Here is an 18,108-nt window from a genome sequence, read left to right as displayed (position 1 = left end):
AATCAACATTGTTTCTAATTCCATTCTCCTGGGCTGTAAGGGTCTCGAACCATGGACCCATGCGTTGGAGGCTGAAGCTCTATCGACTGGGCTTTGAGTAGCTAACTCATTTTGTCATCGAACTTGCTACATTTATGATTAATTTTTATACAACATAACATTCTTTAAATTTAAAGATGAGATATGTAGGATTTATGCCCCAAAAGACTTTAAGAGGCAAATAAACTCACTTATGTTTCGTAGTGGTTGACTTAATTCTGCCGGGCGGTCTACCCTCAGGACCAATGCTGGTATCCATAGATATGTCCTCGAGGTCCTCCATTTCCGGAGAGGACATATCTTCTGATTCTGGAGTGAATCCATCCACCCAGCCCCCTTCTGAAAATGATAAAGTACCATAAACCCTTTGTCTAATTTTATTCTGCATTTAGAGATAATGGTAAAATAATATACAAAAGCAAGCTATTTTATATTTAAAATATTTAATGCTCAAATATTTTGTCATCATATATGCTTTTCTGTTGTCTACTCAAACTATAAAAAGTATGATAACATTTTTCAGCAAGGTCTTCACATGAAATTTTACTAATACTTCTAGCACGACACTTTTATAATGTATGTACCCATTATCAATGTACTCTCACCAGAAATTTTTAAATGTATGTAAAATTAGCTTCTGTCTGGATAAAGTAATATAGGTACATTGACAATCTGTAGAAAATGAGCGCTCTGCATAAGAAATTTATATTGCCTTAAATATTAGTATTCAATGCAGATTATGCAAATTACCTAAAGTTTAATTCTACTTTCTGAGCTATCTCACTAGTGTACCAAGGCATAATCTTACTGACCTCTGGTTACGATCCTACTGAGTCAGAGGCTAGTTAATATTTTGCACAGTTCCAGTAGGGAATTTCTCAAGGTGTTCCCCCCCCCCCCCCACTATGTGTCCCTGGTGCCAGGGAGACACTAAAGAGTACTCAATCCAGCCCAGAATATGGAGAGAAGGGCATTACATAAACTCGGATGCCTTTCCAAGTCTAACTTGGCCTTAAAGAGACAGCTAAACTGATGATGGCAAAACAGAACCTTCTTGCCCAACCACTTCAAATTCTATCCTGATTGACTTGGCTGCAGGTTGTCTGTTGATAATATAGAATTTATTCCTGTCATGAGATTCCCTTGTCCATTTCTGTCCTTTGTGTGGACAAGGTTAGGGTAGGGTTAGCCAAGAGCTGTTTTTGTTACCAGGTCTTTTCCTGTGCACTTTACTGTGGGTTGGACTTACAAGTCCTTATGACAGCATTGACTAATGCATTTGCTTTTATTTCCTAATTTTATAGGCAATGAAAATATTTCTTGGCACTGGTCTCACTCTGCTCAATGAAGCTTGACAGATAATGTTTTTTAACCCTTTTTTTCTTCTGCCTCCAACATTCTTGCTTTGGCTTTAAGATCTTTCTCCCTCTGGTGTGTATAGTATGGTGGCAGCCTTGGTCAAATATCTGCCCTGCAATTAAACTTATGCAGCTGTGGCCAAACCTTGGGTCAGAGCTCTTCCATATCACCAGTAAAAGTCTCTGTACTCAGTTAATACTGTATGGTAATATCACAGAATCCCTTGTGATCCTTTTGACCTATGATGCTTCAGGCCTGGAACATTTTAGCTCTGCTTTATTCCTGTCTGCAAATGTTGTATTGGCTTTTTTCCAGCTCACTAAGTATATGACTTGCCTCTCCCTCCTCTTGTTGAGGGCCCTAATAAATGGTAGTCTCTCATGCTGGCAATTGCCGTTCAGTTCCTCCTCTTTTCACAGAGGTTGGGAAGAAGGGTTCCTTCCTCCTCAGGAAAAAACAAGTACTCCCTGTGTGTGTGTGTGTGTCCCATCTTCCAGCACTAGAATGGGGTTGAATTCCATTCCTTGGCCCAACTTCCCTTTGGTAACCATCACTGGTAATGTGTAATACATCTTCTTTCCAGCTTCGAGTGCATTTTGCCATGCACCTTCTTGGTGCATGGTCATGTACTCTACTGGTTCTCTCAGTTTTGCCTTCCTGCTGCTGCTGATTAATTGCAAAATCTCTTGTTCATGGTACTGTATATGATTGGGCCCCATGCTTTTAAAATGAACAGAATCTTTTTGAGTTTGGGAACAGATCTGGTTCCTGGCTGCATTGCAAGGCCCCAATTCTTCTTGGTTAGAAAATATGGTACTTTAAATATTTGTTTACAATGGAGGAATTGAGGAAGTTACAGCTAATCTGAAGTTCTCAGGTGCTCAAGTGGTAGAAAGTCTTCTCCATATTCAATATCTTGTGTGAAAGGGAGGTACTCACTAAATGTAGTGACCTCCTTTGCCCAATACAGTACCGGTAGGTCATGAAAGTCTTAAATCAATATGCAGATAATCTCCAGACATTACACAAGCAGTACAATTTTATAAACAAAATAATCATTCTCAAAGAACCATAGGATATTGCTACTGGTATATCTACTACAGTACATTAGCCTGGCATTATTTGCGAGACATGCAATTATAAACTTGCGAGACAAGGGGTACTTTACCTTTTTTCTTTTTAAAACAATGAATTAATCAAGAGCCTAACCATGCTCTCAGCCCTCTGGCGGATGAATATAAAGAATAAAACATCCCGCAAGGTTAAAAGATAAACATTTTTCAGAATCGCAGAATTTTTGGGGAAAAAAAAAAAGAAGGGACATGTGACTAAGAAATTGTTACGGATAAGATTGATGAGGGCCTCATCAACACAAATAAAGCAATGCATCAATATATTGCTCATTATTCTTAGATTTGTTTCTGTATATTTAATATTTTGATTGATTTTGATTTTGATTCTACTGGCAATATAATTAGCATTTTTAGAACATAAAACTTAAAAACTTGCACGCAAAAAAAAATTCATACATACATATATAATGAATTGTATATATATATATATAAATATACTTGCAGTATATTTAATATATATATATATTAATGTTTATTTATCTGACCAACTATTCACCCATCCAATCTCTCTCTTGTTGTCAAAAAATAATATATGTGGGCAAAAATCATTAAATGTGTGATATATATATATATATGCAAGAAACCACAAAGAAACTTAAAAATTGGCCAAGCACTTTAATGTTCAACACATCAGAGGAAGACACTACAGCATCAAAAGTGTTGAACATAAAACAAAGTGCTCAGACAACAATTCTGTTTGTTTGTTTGTGCTTTCCTGCACATGTCCATATAAATATCCATAACAAAGAGCACAGCTTAAGAAAGCAGCCATGAAAAATGCAGGCACAAGAATTATTGGGTAATTACTGGAAGGTATCACATTAAACCGTTACATGTTTTGCAGACTCAACTCATATTAAAATACAAGCAAAATAAGGGAACTAAACAACAAGCACATGTGCAATTAAACTCTTTTTAAATACAGGGGAAAAAAGAAGTGCATTAAAAATAAATTGTATCATATGGCAATGACTTGAAAATAAAAGTTTCATTTTAAAAATCCAAAAATACATCCAGTAAGTACGTAACCCCCAATGCTTGCTCTTGCCAACACCTACGAGGTTTTTTTGCTACATTATCACTATTGAGATTTCTTTTGGCATACTTTGAGCACAGGCAAAAAGATATCTACTGAAAAGCCATTTCTCACTAGATAAAGCTATCAAAAAAATATATACTGTATATATAAATTGATTAGTTTCTTTTCTTTTTTTTTTTTTTTGCAAAGCGTATGGGTTTAAGCTAGTGTAGGTGTGAGCTGGGCAAGATAACCAGGGTTGCCTGCATTGCTCATACTTGTGGCCGTCTCCCGATCAGCCTGTTCAATTGTGTCCGTCAGCTGACCTTTGTCTGTGTGTACGACTGGTGTGTCGGGACCAACTTGTGCCTCCTGAAAAGTACAACCATTATAGTGACCTGCGCAGGCAAACATATTTCATTCTACAATTTGCGGGTTTGACGCACAGCTTCATCTGTGTTTACTATTACTGTAGATGAAAAAAATGTTTACTATGGGGTATGTGATAAACATCACAAATGTTAATTTAAGTACTGCAATGATATAACTAAATTAAATTTGAATACTAAATACAGTATAATACCTATACAGCACAAACTTGAAGAAATATAAATCATTAAAACCAGCAAACTCTCTTTCTTCAATATACTTGAAAAGATACTGAATTTTGTAATTACATTAGAATAAATAATTACCATTTTTTTTAACAAAGGTCTCTTCAATTCAAGAAAAAACAGTCCTACAACTATCACAAAATGCTGTGTGATAACAATAATTAACATATTTATGACAATTCCTTTCATATACAATTGGCACTCTCCAAACTAATATGAATAAGGTATTTTACTCCGAGATTCTCATATGACAAAGCTATTCACAGTTACATGAATATTATACAAGCTATTCATCACCACCCATGATGAGGTCATGTTCTCATCATGCTCAACCCTAGAGCCTAATATAAATCCAATGTGATCACAAATGAATTGAATGCAACAACGATTTATTTACCTGCAATTCATTTCTGAGGGATGTGATTTGTACGGTGCCATTCGCCGACCCGCTCATGTCCACCGGAGAAGTTATAGATTTATTAGGATCTAGCGAGCTGAAGCCAAAGGAAACCGGCCCCGATGACCTGAAAGGAATACTGCCGGTCACGGACAAGAGGGCTTCATTAGAAGGATTGCTACAGCATGCCACAGTGATACCCCAGGGTGCAATGCAAGCCCCAAACACACAAATCCCAACTGCTTGCAAAAATACAACACCCATGCATTTTGGTTTACATCTACATTACCAGTGTGCAATAAAACACATCAAAGTGTAATTGTACCCAAGTGAAAAGCTCATATAAAAGGAGCAAAATAAGAAGTCACTACAACTGGCAATAGAAGGATGCAACTGTACAACACAGTTTACAGTCACCCTAAATGCAGATTGTGTGCACTTGGAGGGCTTTGGAGGGCTTCCATAAGAAACTACACAGCCATTAAAAATACAGTATAGTGAATACAGTGTATATATACTCCTGTATACATACAAAATAAACACACCCACACACACACCTCTTATTCTGAAAATATACTGTCAATTAATGAACTAATTAGATTAATAGTAAACATTCCCTCCTTGGCTTAAACTCAGCCTAAATTTAAGCAATTTAAGCATGAGGGTAGCTGCAAAATGATCGAATAGTCAACATGCCTATATACCCCAACCATTTACCAATATTTAAGCAGATAATTGGTCATAAATTAAACCAGAAACCGTATAACAATATTGCACTTAAATTAGACAGAATGTTAAAAAAAACTTCATAACTGGTTAAATTTGTATTTGGGAATTTAACTGCAAACTGTTAAAACTCATGCAACTGTTCACTACAAGCTATCACCTCGTATCTTTATCCATCCCTAACTCTCATGCTTCCACGCAGCCCTATTTAAAATTACTCTTTCCCTTGTGCTCTTGTGGAACCTTCCGTCTACGTATTCCTCTACTCTCCCTTCTCGCGATGCTGGCCATCTACCCATCACCCTAAACCCTAATACTTTGCTTATATTTACAGTAATCTCATAGTGAGAGGGGAAATATTTCCATGGAGGGGAAGTGGTAAGCAGAGTCTTACAAGACCCAGCTCTTGGGCCCCAGCTGTATGTGATTTAAATGCAATAATTGACCTGTTGGATGAAGCAAGATGCAGCTTTTTAATGTTTGTAGATAATGGGAAAACTGCTGAAATGTGTAAGGACTGAAGAAGAGTGTGAATTCTACAGAACAACCATAGAAACTTATAGGTTTAGACAGATGTATAACTAGTAGAATTCAGTGCTATTACGTGCAAGGTAATGAAGTTTGCATGTGGAGAAAGGAGGCCAGAAGGACAGTACAAAAAATTGAGGATGCAGTTGCAGAAAAAAATAGAAAGAGAGCCTTGGAGTGATCATCATAAAAGCATTAACACCAGAGGAAATGAAAATCATTTTGAGGCAACGGAGTAACTTGAACCCACATTCTGGTGAACCCCAGACACCTGCCCTAACCAGAGGAAATTTGTGAAATTAACCTACCCTATTAATAACCCAAGGAAATACACATACACATTAACATCTGCAGCATATGGAAAATTAATGAAAATAAGTACAGCATTTAGAAATCTAGGCAAGATAGGATCATTTATGACAATATAGAATATGGAAAGCCAATGAAAAAGGGTAGAGACTGAAGATGAATGTAGGTTATTGTAGGAAGACCTAAACAGGCAGACACAAATATTAACACTTTCATTGCTTGTTTTGTTACCTGCACAGGCATCAAGTGCAAGAAAGATTCTCAAATGTCTCATTCTGCTTGGGAATAGAACCACGACAATTCAGATACCGTGCAAGCAAAATGTTGAAGGTAATGCTGTAGTCGACATCAAATGTAGGAAGTAATGGCTCCTGAGTTTAAACCAAAAGTTCAAAGTAATGCTTAAGTTTAGATAAATAATTTGAAAGTAAGTATGTGTCCAAATTTACCATAACTAAATTAAACATTATTATTATAAAGAATTATAATGAAGAAATTAAACTGATCCACTGAGCTGAATAATAATATAAAAAATTATGAACAATCTTTTTGATATTGTCAAATGAAGTAAACTTAATCAGCACAATTATATGCACATACTGAATAACAAATTTGAAACAAAAGGACACCTAATGACAATTTCATTATATATTAACTTGTTGCCATTTTGTAATTATAGGTATAAAAAAATCATGTAAATTTATATTTGTTGGCAAGAGGGCAGGCAAGTACAGCTTAAAAACTGTAGCAGCTTTATATAATTTATACATTAACTCATCTCCAAAGACTGTTATTGTTTTCATGTCATAGTACATACATGAATTACCATTGTCAGGGACAGGAAGCCTGAACATATATCATCACAGTCACTTAGCTCCCAGACACCTATTTACTGCTGCGTGAACAGAAGCATCAGATGAAAAGAAACATGACCAAACATTTCTGCTCCGCCTGAGTAATGACCTCAGGATCCTCAGTTGTTGAGTCAAGACTGAAGACCACTGTACTACAGGATCCCTTGTGTCTTGCAACGCACTTAAATACGTACAGTAATAATTGGCATTTATTACGCACGCGCTTTCTCACATTCATAAAATATAATGGCTACTAACGACTACACATCTCTAACCATGTCCATGGAGGACAGAATAAAATGTATATATGCTGGTTAGCATTGTAAATGTGTGGCCACGTCTGTGGTAGAAAATAATAATAATAATAATAATAAAATCTCTCTGACAAGCAGGAGTTGAAACCAAGAAAGCATGCAGGTAGTACTAAACCACTAGGTATTAATTTATGCCAACTACAGCATTGCCTACATTGTGATTTTTATTGCTAAACAATACTTTCATTGTAATTAATACAAAACAGCCTGTCTGCCATTGCTTAAAAGAAAATTGAAACCTAGAAATATTGAAATAAAATAATAATAATCATAGATACTATCAACTACTTATATAAAAAATTAATGCAAAAAAATATAATTGTTTTATAATAATAATAATAGTACAGCTTGTATTTATACAGTAATAATAATAATAATAGAATAGGTTCCTTATTTGACTTTTGACAGAAAAAAATTCTTAAACTGTACTGTATTTTTCTTTTTTCTGATTGTTAACTGCTGATAAAAGATAGTTTTGCCACACAAGCAGCCACTAACTGAGGATTTTGATATAACACAGTTAAAAGTTGCTTATTCCATCATGCTTAACCAGCAGAAAGGCAGAAAAATAATATTAAGTCAGCCTCGAAAGGTATCTCCACAGATGTCTCTTGAAGGATAAGCAATCTGTGCAAAATTAATTAGGATAACTTGGGGCAAAGCACACATCGGCACGGAAAATCTGGTGGACCCACTAATAGCACCTGAAGCTTAACTCTGGTACTACCAAGCTTAAGCCCAAGGCACTGGGGCTCTGAGATTCATCTGTCACCTACAAGAAGCCAAGGCCAGAATCTGGCTATAAGGTGAGGGAGCTTAGGGAACAGAGATCGACCTAAAACTGAGAAAACTCACCAGAAAGCAAAATAATATTAAAATAAGCTACTGCCTGTAAGAAAGTAGAAACCATGAAGTAAAAAAGGCAAATGATTATAGGGAAATACCCTGTGATATGCCCAACTGCCACTAGATGGCAGCTCAGATCCCCGAAGAGTCCCAGCCATCTGCCCATGGAAGGTGACAGTGTCAAATTCCCTCTAACCCAATTAGAATGAAGGAAACAGGGTTGGAAACTGGAGACACTGGGAGCCCCCAGAAAAGGGAATTTCATTACATTTAATGCTTGATGGCTGGGATGGGCCCTTCAATAGCATCCCTACCTTTCTCCCAACAATGTCTTTGTAAAGACGGCAGGCTTTTCTGGAAAGGAAATATGATTAGAAGCAGAAAATGAGTAGTGGACTTTCGAGTGGAAGAACTGAGTACCCTGGGCAGAAAAACATCAGTGATGCACCAAATGCCAAAGCACAACATAAGGGCAGTGAAGTCGAGGTACGTCCAATAAGTAACAAGAGGTCAACACCCTGTTGGAGTTCCAGAAGCTAAAGATCAATTGCCTTATTTACATTTCAGTGCCAACTTTCCTTCTGGCAGTCACTTGGTTTGTTGTGCCTGTGCTTTCTGATGAGTTTTTCCTCACTTTTGGGTCAACCTTTGAGCCTGAAGCTCCCTTCACATTCATAGAGTGAGAGCAAAATCCAGAACCTGGCTTTTGGTAGGTGACAGATTGGTCTCGAAGGCCTGGACTGTTGAGCTATGGCTTGAAGATACTCGGGGAACTATTGAGGAGTCCCTCTCAGAAAATCAAGCCTAGGGTGTATATGAAAAGCACCTTTTGAACAGTACACTTGTTTGCTTCCTAAGGCAAGATCATATTAACCCCACCCATTAGGATCTGAGGCAGTCAGTGCAGGTCGACAGTTTGAACTAGCCGAGTCATACTGGTGCCAGAGAGAAACTGGAGAATAATCAATCCAGTAAATAATGCAGCCAGAAAGTATATGAGTTCTGAGTGCAGCTTGGCATCACAAACACTGTCAAGCACAACCCTAGCTAACTACTGAATAGTAACCAACTAGGGCATGGTCCTCAATCCCCACCAGGTGGCAGCACCAGAACCACAACCAAGTTCCTCATATTCTATCTTAACTAGTCCCTGCAGCAGGTTGAATGGATAGATGGAGACCAGAACTATTCAATAAAATGTCTTGTGTGCAAAAAACATGTCTTCTGTGAGTATCTGAACTTAAATAAAATGATTGGATGAAGTTATCCTCTGTGTGTCTAACTGATTTGTATTTTGTACAAATGTACTCTTAAGCTATATTCTAAGCAGGGCTGAGTATCCTCCCATGTCTCCCTAACATCAGTATAAATCAGTGGGGAGAGTTTGGAAAGTTCCCTGCAGTACTACTGCTGAATGTTGACCATAATGACTGCATGGAATCCTAACTAAGAATCAACAGGATCCTCACTTGGGAAGCAAATGAGTGGAAATAACTCAGAAATTCCTTGACATTATAAACAAAATCAAATCAAGTTGAAAGAAGTAGAATGTTTAAAATCCCTGAAACAAGAACAAAAAATAAATTTCACAGTACTGTATTATGATTTCAAATTTAATGCCTTCCCAAAAAAATAAAAAAAGACAAATGCAGTATAATTAACAAAAATTAGATCTCTAAAGAATTCTTAGATAATAATGGAAGAAAACATTTTCCACATACTGTACTATATAGTACTGTAGATGGGAAAATGATGATTAAGATGAATAAGTTTAAAAAAAAAAAAGGTGTTAACATTTACATCAATGGCCAGGCTCTTTTGTTTTATCCATTCATTCCATGTAATAAAATTCTTACCTCAAATTAATCCATTGTTTTTAGCAAAAGGAATAATTGCAATAGAGCCAGTCAAAACAGCAGGAGTCAAATGTTGGATTACATGAAAGTCAAATACTAAAATCTCTAACTATAATTATAGGACTTGTATGCTGCTCCCAGTTATTCCACCAAATTTCCTAAATGCTAAAAAAAAATATAGTGAATGTCTCAAGTTAGAGATTGAATAACTGAGTCCATGACACAAGACAAGAGACCACAAAAATAAAACAGTGTGTGTGTGTGTGTGTGTGTGTTTAAACAAAGTTAAGAGGGATACTTTCTGCTCACTCAAGCCTCACAATCGAACCCGAGCCCTTAGGACTACAACTCCTGAGCGCTGTCAACTCAGCCGGAAGGCCATTGTGTGTGTGAGTGTGTGTAATTACCTAAGTGTAGTTACAGGATGAGAGCTACGCTCATGGTGTCCCGCATTCCCAGCACTCTTTGTCATATAAAACTTTGAAACTACTGACGGACTTGGCCTCCACCACCTTCTCACCTAACTTGTTCCGTCTACAACTCTGTTTGCAAAAGTGAATTTTCTTATATTTCTTCGGCATCTGTGTTTAGTTAGTTTAAATCGATGACCTCTTGCTCTTGAAGTTTCAGGTCTCAGGAAATCTTCCCTATCAATTTTATCAATTCCTGTTACTATTTTGTATGTAGTGATCATATCACCTCTTTTTCTTCTGTCTTCTAGTTTTGGCATATTTAGTGGCTCTAACCTCTCCTCGTAGCTCTTGCCTTTCAGTTCTGAGAGCCACTTAGTAGCATGTCTTTGCACCTTTTCCAGTTTGTTGATGTGCTTCTTAAGATATGGGCACCACACAACCGCTGCATATTCTAGCTTTGGCCTAACAAAAGTCGTAAACAATTTCTTTAGTATTTCGCCATCCATGTATTTAAAAGCAATTCTGAAGTTAGAAAGCATAGCATAGGGTCCTCCCACAACGTTCTTTATGTGGTCTTCAGGTGATAGTTTTCTACATAGTACCACCCTTAGATCTCTTTCTTTATCAGAATTCTTTAAAGATTTCTCACATAATTTATAGGTTGTGTAGGGTCTATGTTCTCCTATTCCACATTCCATAACATGGCATTTATTAACATTAAATTCCCTTTGCCAAGTAGTGCTCCATATACTTATTTTATCCAGGTCTTCTTGAAGGGCATGACAATCATATAAGTTTCTTATTCTTCCTATTATCTTAGCATCATCAGCAAACGTGTTCATATAATTCTGTATTCCATCTGGTAGATCATTTATGTAGATGATGAACATCATCAGTGCGAGATCACCCGCGTGTGCGAGTGTGCATGCGTGTGAGTATGAGTGTGCTGAGTATGTGTGCGCGTGTGTGTGTGTATGTACGTATGTCCTGCTAGTTTTTTTAAGGAGCTGGATTCTAAGCTAATTGAAACAACTAAGAGACCCTAGAGCCACTAGTTTTCTCTTCCAGTGCCTTAGGGTGGCAATATTGAGAGGGAAACGCACACTGCATCCATGGTTCGTGCCCGCCATCTGAGGAGCTGTAAGAATTCAACAACCTGGGACAACTAGCCTTGTACCTTGCATGTAACCAATGTTGTAACCCATTTTGTGTAATGAAGTTTTAAATAAAATAAAATGACAAAATACACAATATATATATAGGGGGTGGTAAGAGAAGACAATATGTGAGTATATGTGGATGCCCCACAAGGCTCCCCAGGGATGCTACATGTTGTCTTCTTTGAGGTCGAGGGTCCCTACAAACACAACCAGAGGTGGTACAGTACTCGATGTATATGTATGTGTATATGTATTTATTAATTAGTATATACAGTACTGTACAGTACGTTTTCCCCCGATCCTCCATAAAAAAGAATACACACACGATAGCACTGGAATAATAAGGTAAAAGAAGCAGTTTTCCCAGTAATGTGTGATGAAGCACTGTGCACAAGGTCAAGAAGTACTGTACTGTATACAAAAGGTAGACACACAGAAAAATATAAATGAAGTTCTATGTGAAAAAACCAGTGTAAAATACCCCGAGCTTCCAGCAACCACATCTGCCACCCCATGTACAGTATTGTGAAGCAACATTCACCACTTAAATCATGCATAACATCTTACCATAAGTTTTCTTTAAAAATATCCTTAACCATGGCCTCTGCTGCAATAAATGATCTCAAAATGAATAGCATAGACATAGAAAATAAATAGCTAATCAAAGAGAGGCACACTCTCTCTCCTTCTACAGACAAGTTGAAATGTCACACAAAATAGTGTGGTGATAAAGCTGATAATAGCTACTCAAACTTTTGTATTAAGTCCATAATGATCTGCTGAGCAAGATACTATCAAATCTTAAAACTGTCACTACCTTTGTCAATATTTTCTTTATATTTTTATTACCGTTAACAGTTTACCACTAATACACATGATTCAGTTATATACCATTGAGTCACTGCATATATGTCGCTCATAGTGTGGACTTTGTATCCTGAGGAAAACTGTACCACCACCTGATTTATGTTGACAAACACTCTTAACTAGTTCAGTCATGTGGTATCCAGCTTAGCTCGGCACATTGTGTTTCAGTTCCGAAGCCCACTATGGTACTGTAACCCTTCTACACTGCCCACAGAATGATTATTGGATGCATAATTAACTATAACAAAACAATTGTATACATATAAAAATTATGATACACAATTGCACAAGCTAAATTTGAAATATTACTGTACTTAACTTTGCATTACTTTATTCTAAATTCATAACTTAAAATTGTTTGAAAATAAATTCAAACCTAAATTTAACATACTGTAATTTAGATGATGAATGGTTCTAAATAAATATTTTCACTTGAATCAAGAATTTAGTTTAATTTTCTTAGAAAAGAAAAGTTGAGAGACAAAGAGAGAGACTCCTTGACGCACACTGTGTCATGTACGTTTATGTCGGATAGCAGCCACCAGTTCAAAAGAACAGGCACATCAAAATGACACAAGTCAAAAGTTTAAATATCTGAATGTCGTATGCAGTGCTTTGTAAATATAATATACAGTAAAGTACTTGTATACATGTAGTGCACCATGTATATATTGTATATATATACAGTACTGTATACAAGTAACATACAGTATTGTATACATGTAATATACAGTACTGTGTATATATATATATATATATATATATATATATATATATATATATATATATATATATATATATATATATATATATATATATATATATATATATATATATATATATATATATATATATATATATATATATATATATATATATATATATATATATATATATATATATATATATATATATATATATATATATATATATATATATATATATATATATATATATATATATATATATATATATATATATATATATATATATATATATATATATATATATATATATATATATATATATATATATATATATATATATATATATATATATATATATATATATATATATATATATGTCGTACCTAATAGCCAGAACGCACTTCTCAGCCTACTATTCATGGCCCGATTTGCCTAATAAGCCAAGTTTTCATGAATTAATGTTTTTTCGTCTACCTAACCTACCTAACCTAACCTAACCTAGCTTTTTTTGGCTACCTAACCTAACCTTACCTATAAATATAGGTTAGGTTAGGTTAGGTAGGGTTGGTTAGGTTCGGTCATATATCTACGTTAATTTTAACTCCAATAAAAAAAAATTGACCTCGTACATAGAGAAAAGGGTTGCTTTATCATTTCATAAGAAAAAAATTATAGTAAATATATTAATTCAGGAAAACTTGGCTTATTAGGCAAATCGGGCCTTGAATAGTAGGCTGAGAAGTGAGTTCTGGCTACTAGGTACGACATATATATATATATATATATATATATATATATATATATATATATATATATATATATATATATATATATATATATATATATATATATATATATATATATATATATATATATATATATATATATATATATATATATATATATATATATATATATATATATATATATATATATATATATATATATATATATATATATATATATATATATATATATATATATATATATATATATATATATATATATATATATATATATATATATATAATATGTCGTACCTAGTAGCCAGAACGCACTTCTCAGCCTACTATGCAAGGCCCGATTTGCCTAATAAACCAAGTTTTCCTGAATTAATATATTTTCTCTAATTTTTTTTCCTATGAAATGATAAAGCTACCCATTTCATTATGTATGAGGTCATTTTTTTTTATTGGAGTTAAAATTAACGTAGATATATGACCGAACCTAACCAACCCTACCTAACCTAACCTATCTTTATAGGTTAGGTTAGGTTAGGTTAGGTAGCCGAAAAAGTTAGGTTAGGTAGGTTAGGTAGTCTAAAAACAATTAATTCATGAAAACTTGGCTTATTAGGCAAATTGGGCCTTGCATAGTAGGCTGAGAAGTGCATTGTGGCTACTAGGTACGACATACATACATACATACATACATACATACATACATACATACATACATACTGTACATACATACATACATACATACATATATATATATATATATGGGCGAACAATACTGTACAGTATACATGTGCAAACTTGGTGTTAGCCTGACACACAAGCACTAAAATGACACACGAAAACGTAAATAAATTTATGACATTTAAAATAAAATACAGTACAATAAAGACGTGTGAAATTATTCATTTGCAGACAAAATTAAAATGTAGCTTACTGCAACCCATCCTCATATTTCATCTACACAATACATACACTGGATAATTAAGATATACATACAGGTATCAAGTTATTAACCATAATATCGTATAATGTACATTATACTGTACAATAATGAGCACGACAAATGATGCAACTCAGTACAAGTATGAACATTTGTTAAATAAGAGTTTACATACACTTTTGAATCTTTTGAAAGAAACACGTGCTATGCCTGATATTATCCACGGGAAAATAAATGCAAATTTAGTGCATAGCTAGACCTAAGAAGGGTAGCGCTTGGTCGTTAACTGCCAAGTATACAAACTGTGTTATGTGCAATTACTGGTACATGTTATGTACCAGTATTGTAATACAAGCCATGGTACTGTATATAGGCCTCCAATTTGATACATTAACTTAATGATACAGATATTTCACAGTACTGTACGTTTGATTTTAATATGAGGATGGGTTGGATACTGACATAGCTCATGCATATGAAAGTCAGCAGACAGCCTTCAGGCTTAGCACACCATAACTGAACGAGATGGTGCAAAACTCTAATCAACTATAAATAAATTAAAATCTAATTTTAAATGAAAAATTCCGTAACGATAAATGCTTCGATTTCTCTCTCTCTCACACACACACACACAAAAAAAGAATTCACAGCCCTAATCAATAACACTACTTTCACTTAAATTTTATCCATATATACTGTATATATATATTCACTACTATGCATGCACGTCTATGTTATATCCCGAGGTTACTAACCTGTTGAGATTGCCTAAAGTAAACCCAGAGATCCTGCCTCTGGAGGTTCCCAGCTGGTCAAGTCGGTCAGTGCCCATGAGTATTTTGGTGCGCTCCATGTAGTCCATGTGAGTCTTGAATAGCTCAGTGTAGCGATCGTGGAGTTTTGTATATTCCTTTTTCATTTCTTCCGACTTATCTTCCATCCGATTCGCTACAGGTTCAAAATAAATAACTGTATGAATCAAATTCTAAAAATATTATTTCTCTTTTGTTAATGTTCTCTTTTCTAATGTTAATTACAGAAAATTTAACTTGCATGGTTTTCTGAAAAAACTTCATTTAGTATGCCATACTAAAAAAAAAAATTAATTCATTTACTGTTATACAGTAGTTTACATCATGAAATAAATGCATTGCACATATCAAAAAGAAAAGGAGGAAAATGATATAGCGAAGGGGAGCCTTACCATGGTCGGTAGCATTTCTGTTTTTGAGCTCAAACATGCGCACAATGGACTCGAGTGTCTCCACGCGGGACTGGCACTGCTTCTTCTCCTCTTCCATGCCATCCTCCAGCTCCAGTAGTTTCTGAAAAAAAGTACACAAGTTCACTACATGAACTATACGAACACTTAAAAAGAGCTATGTGGGAAGCAACAGACTTTGGTTACAAATCATAATAATGACAGTGAAGACTGTCTGCATTAACCATTTGACTGCTACACCATTTTATCAGCCCTATCCCTACGGAGGGTCGCAAGGCAGCCAAAACACTTGCTCTTTCTAGCTATGCCACTAAAAAAATATTATGATAACGTATTATATATTTTATTAATTTAAAAAAAAAGGAAATATTGACCAAGTTCTTTAAAAAGAGGGCATTGTGTTTAAGACATAATTTGTATTATAATTGTATAAATACAACCAATCATAGTACGTGCTCACACCCAGAAATACTGTACCTGTGATTTTTTCTTTCAATAAATTAATAGACCTGTGGGGAGTTTTGTCAAGTTGCCAAATCCGTGAACAAGTTCAAATGATCATACAGGTATTATGTTATTATATGATGTATGTACTGTCTGGTTAGTGCAATACTGTATATTATTACCTGTTGTAACTATAATTACATTTATAGGCTATATACTCTGCTAATCAAATCTTCATAGCTATTAACAATATAGGTATGAGTAATAATTCTCAAGCCATGGTAATGAAATATACAGTACAGTACCTCAAGGTAACCTCAAGGTACAAGGTAACCTCAAGGTACTGTGAACCACCTAACTTTCCTGGGCAGCAAACCTCACTTCATCCTCTCCTTTTCCCCCCCCCCTTCTCTTACCGTCCCTCCCAAACCCCCTGCTCTCACTCACTCCTACATTCTCCCCTCTCTCATTCCTCCACCCACCATATTCCACTCCCCTTCTTTCTCTCCCCTCTTTCCATTCATTCTGTACTCCTATCCCTTCCCTTCTTCCCTCTTTTTTTGTTGTTTACTCTCTAAGAAGATGAGTGGTGATTCCCTAAACTACTTATCGTGGTGTTCAAAAGCGAACTTGATTAACACCTCCCAAAGGATACATGATCAACTGGGGTGTGATTCATATGTCTGGCTGCAAGAAGCTGCTTCTTAAAGCCTAGTTGACCAGCCCACCAACCAGGAGGCCTGGTTAGTTCTGACCGGGTCGAGGGACCCTCAGAACTAACGCAAGGTCAACTGAAAGGAAATCAATCCTCTCACTACCCTAATGAGAAGACTGCTGGGTCACGCTTGGGACTGCTGGGTCATGCATGGGACTGCTGGGTCACGCTTGGGACTGCTGGGTCACGCTTGGGACTGCTGGGTCATGCTTGGGACTGCTGGGGTCACGCTTGGGGACTGCTGGGGTCACGCTTGGGGACTGCCGGATCACCCTTGGGGCTGCTGGGTATGCTCTCTCATCCGCTGGAACACCCTCCAACCTGCTAGTTTAAACCTCCGACCTGCAGAGTCTTCCCCACTGACCTGATGGGTCTCCCCTCCAACCTGCTGTATAGTTGCACTACTCATTTGTTTAGCAGAACAAACATCCTTACATAACATACAGTATATGTTCAACAAAGGGCATGGTCAAATTGGTTCAAGAAAGCTCATTTTGTCAAAACTGTATACTATACAATAGGTTAGAATCTACAGAACAACATTAGATTAGTTTAGGCTAGAGTTGGGATGGGTTGGGTTAGGATTGGGTAAGGGTTGGGTTAGGATTGGGTAAGGGTTGGGTAAGGGTTGGGTAAGGGTTGGGTTAGGACTAGACTAGACTAGACTAGACTAGACTGAACTGGACTGGGGTTGTAGATAAGAGGAATCCCTTCCAATAGGTGGTGCCCTTTCCCATCCCAACCCCCATACACCCACACCTCTCATGTACACAAACCTCATTTCCTTTGCCTCTGTTATGCAAGCAGCGATAGATAAGCACTCTAGGATTGACTAATATATGTTTTGTAAGTGTGCTCAGCGTGAAGGTTCCTTCAACCCTCTCCTCCCACACCCGCTCCCCCACCC

General features: G+C 36.0%; 1 protein-coding gene across 23 annotated transcripts in view; it reads right to left on the bottom strand.

The window, feature by feature from the left end:
- The window catches only part of LOC138349594 (C-Jun-amino-terminal kinase-interacting protein 4-like), a 112,274-nt gene that overhangs the window by 69,173 nt on the left and 24,993 nt on the right, over positions 1 to 18,108 (bottom strand). For 20 of the 23 annotated variants that reach the window (XR_011228569.1, XR_011228565.1, XR_011228563.1 and 17 more), the window contains exons 2-6: positions 16,025 to 16,145; positions 15,576 to 15,768; positions 4,561 to 4,699; positions 3,828 to 3,921; positions 231 to 378 (exon numbers count right to left, since the gene is read on the bottom strand). Coding sequence is in view for 2 of the 23 variants with exons in the window: in XM_069324908.1 (XP_069181009.1) it covers positions 231 to 378; positions 3,828 to 3,921; positions 4,561 to 4,699; positions 15,576 to 15,768; positions 16,025 to 16,121 (671 nt within the window). In the remaining 21 variants the exon portion in view is untranslated. The remainder of the gene's footprint in view (positions 1 to 230; positions 379 to 3,827; positions 3,922 to 4,560; positions 4,700 to 15,575; positions 15,769 to 16,024; positions 16,146 to 18,108) is intronic. The other 3 variants (XR_011228572.1, XR_011228579.1, XR_011228566.1) reach the window with 2 other exon arrangements.

The sequence above is a fragment of the Procambarus clarkii genome, chromosome 15, assembly GCF_040958095.1.
Source record: "Procambarus clarkii isolate CNS0578487 chromosome 15, FALCON_Pclarkii_2.0, whole genome shotgun sequence".
Taxonomy (NCBI): Eukaryota; Metazoa; Arthropoda; class Malacostraca; order Decapoda; family Cambaridae; genus Procambarus; species Procambarus clarkii.
The sequence above is the reverse complement of the archived record's forward strand: the minus strand, read 5'-3'. Positions and strand labels throughout refer to the sequence as shown.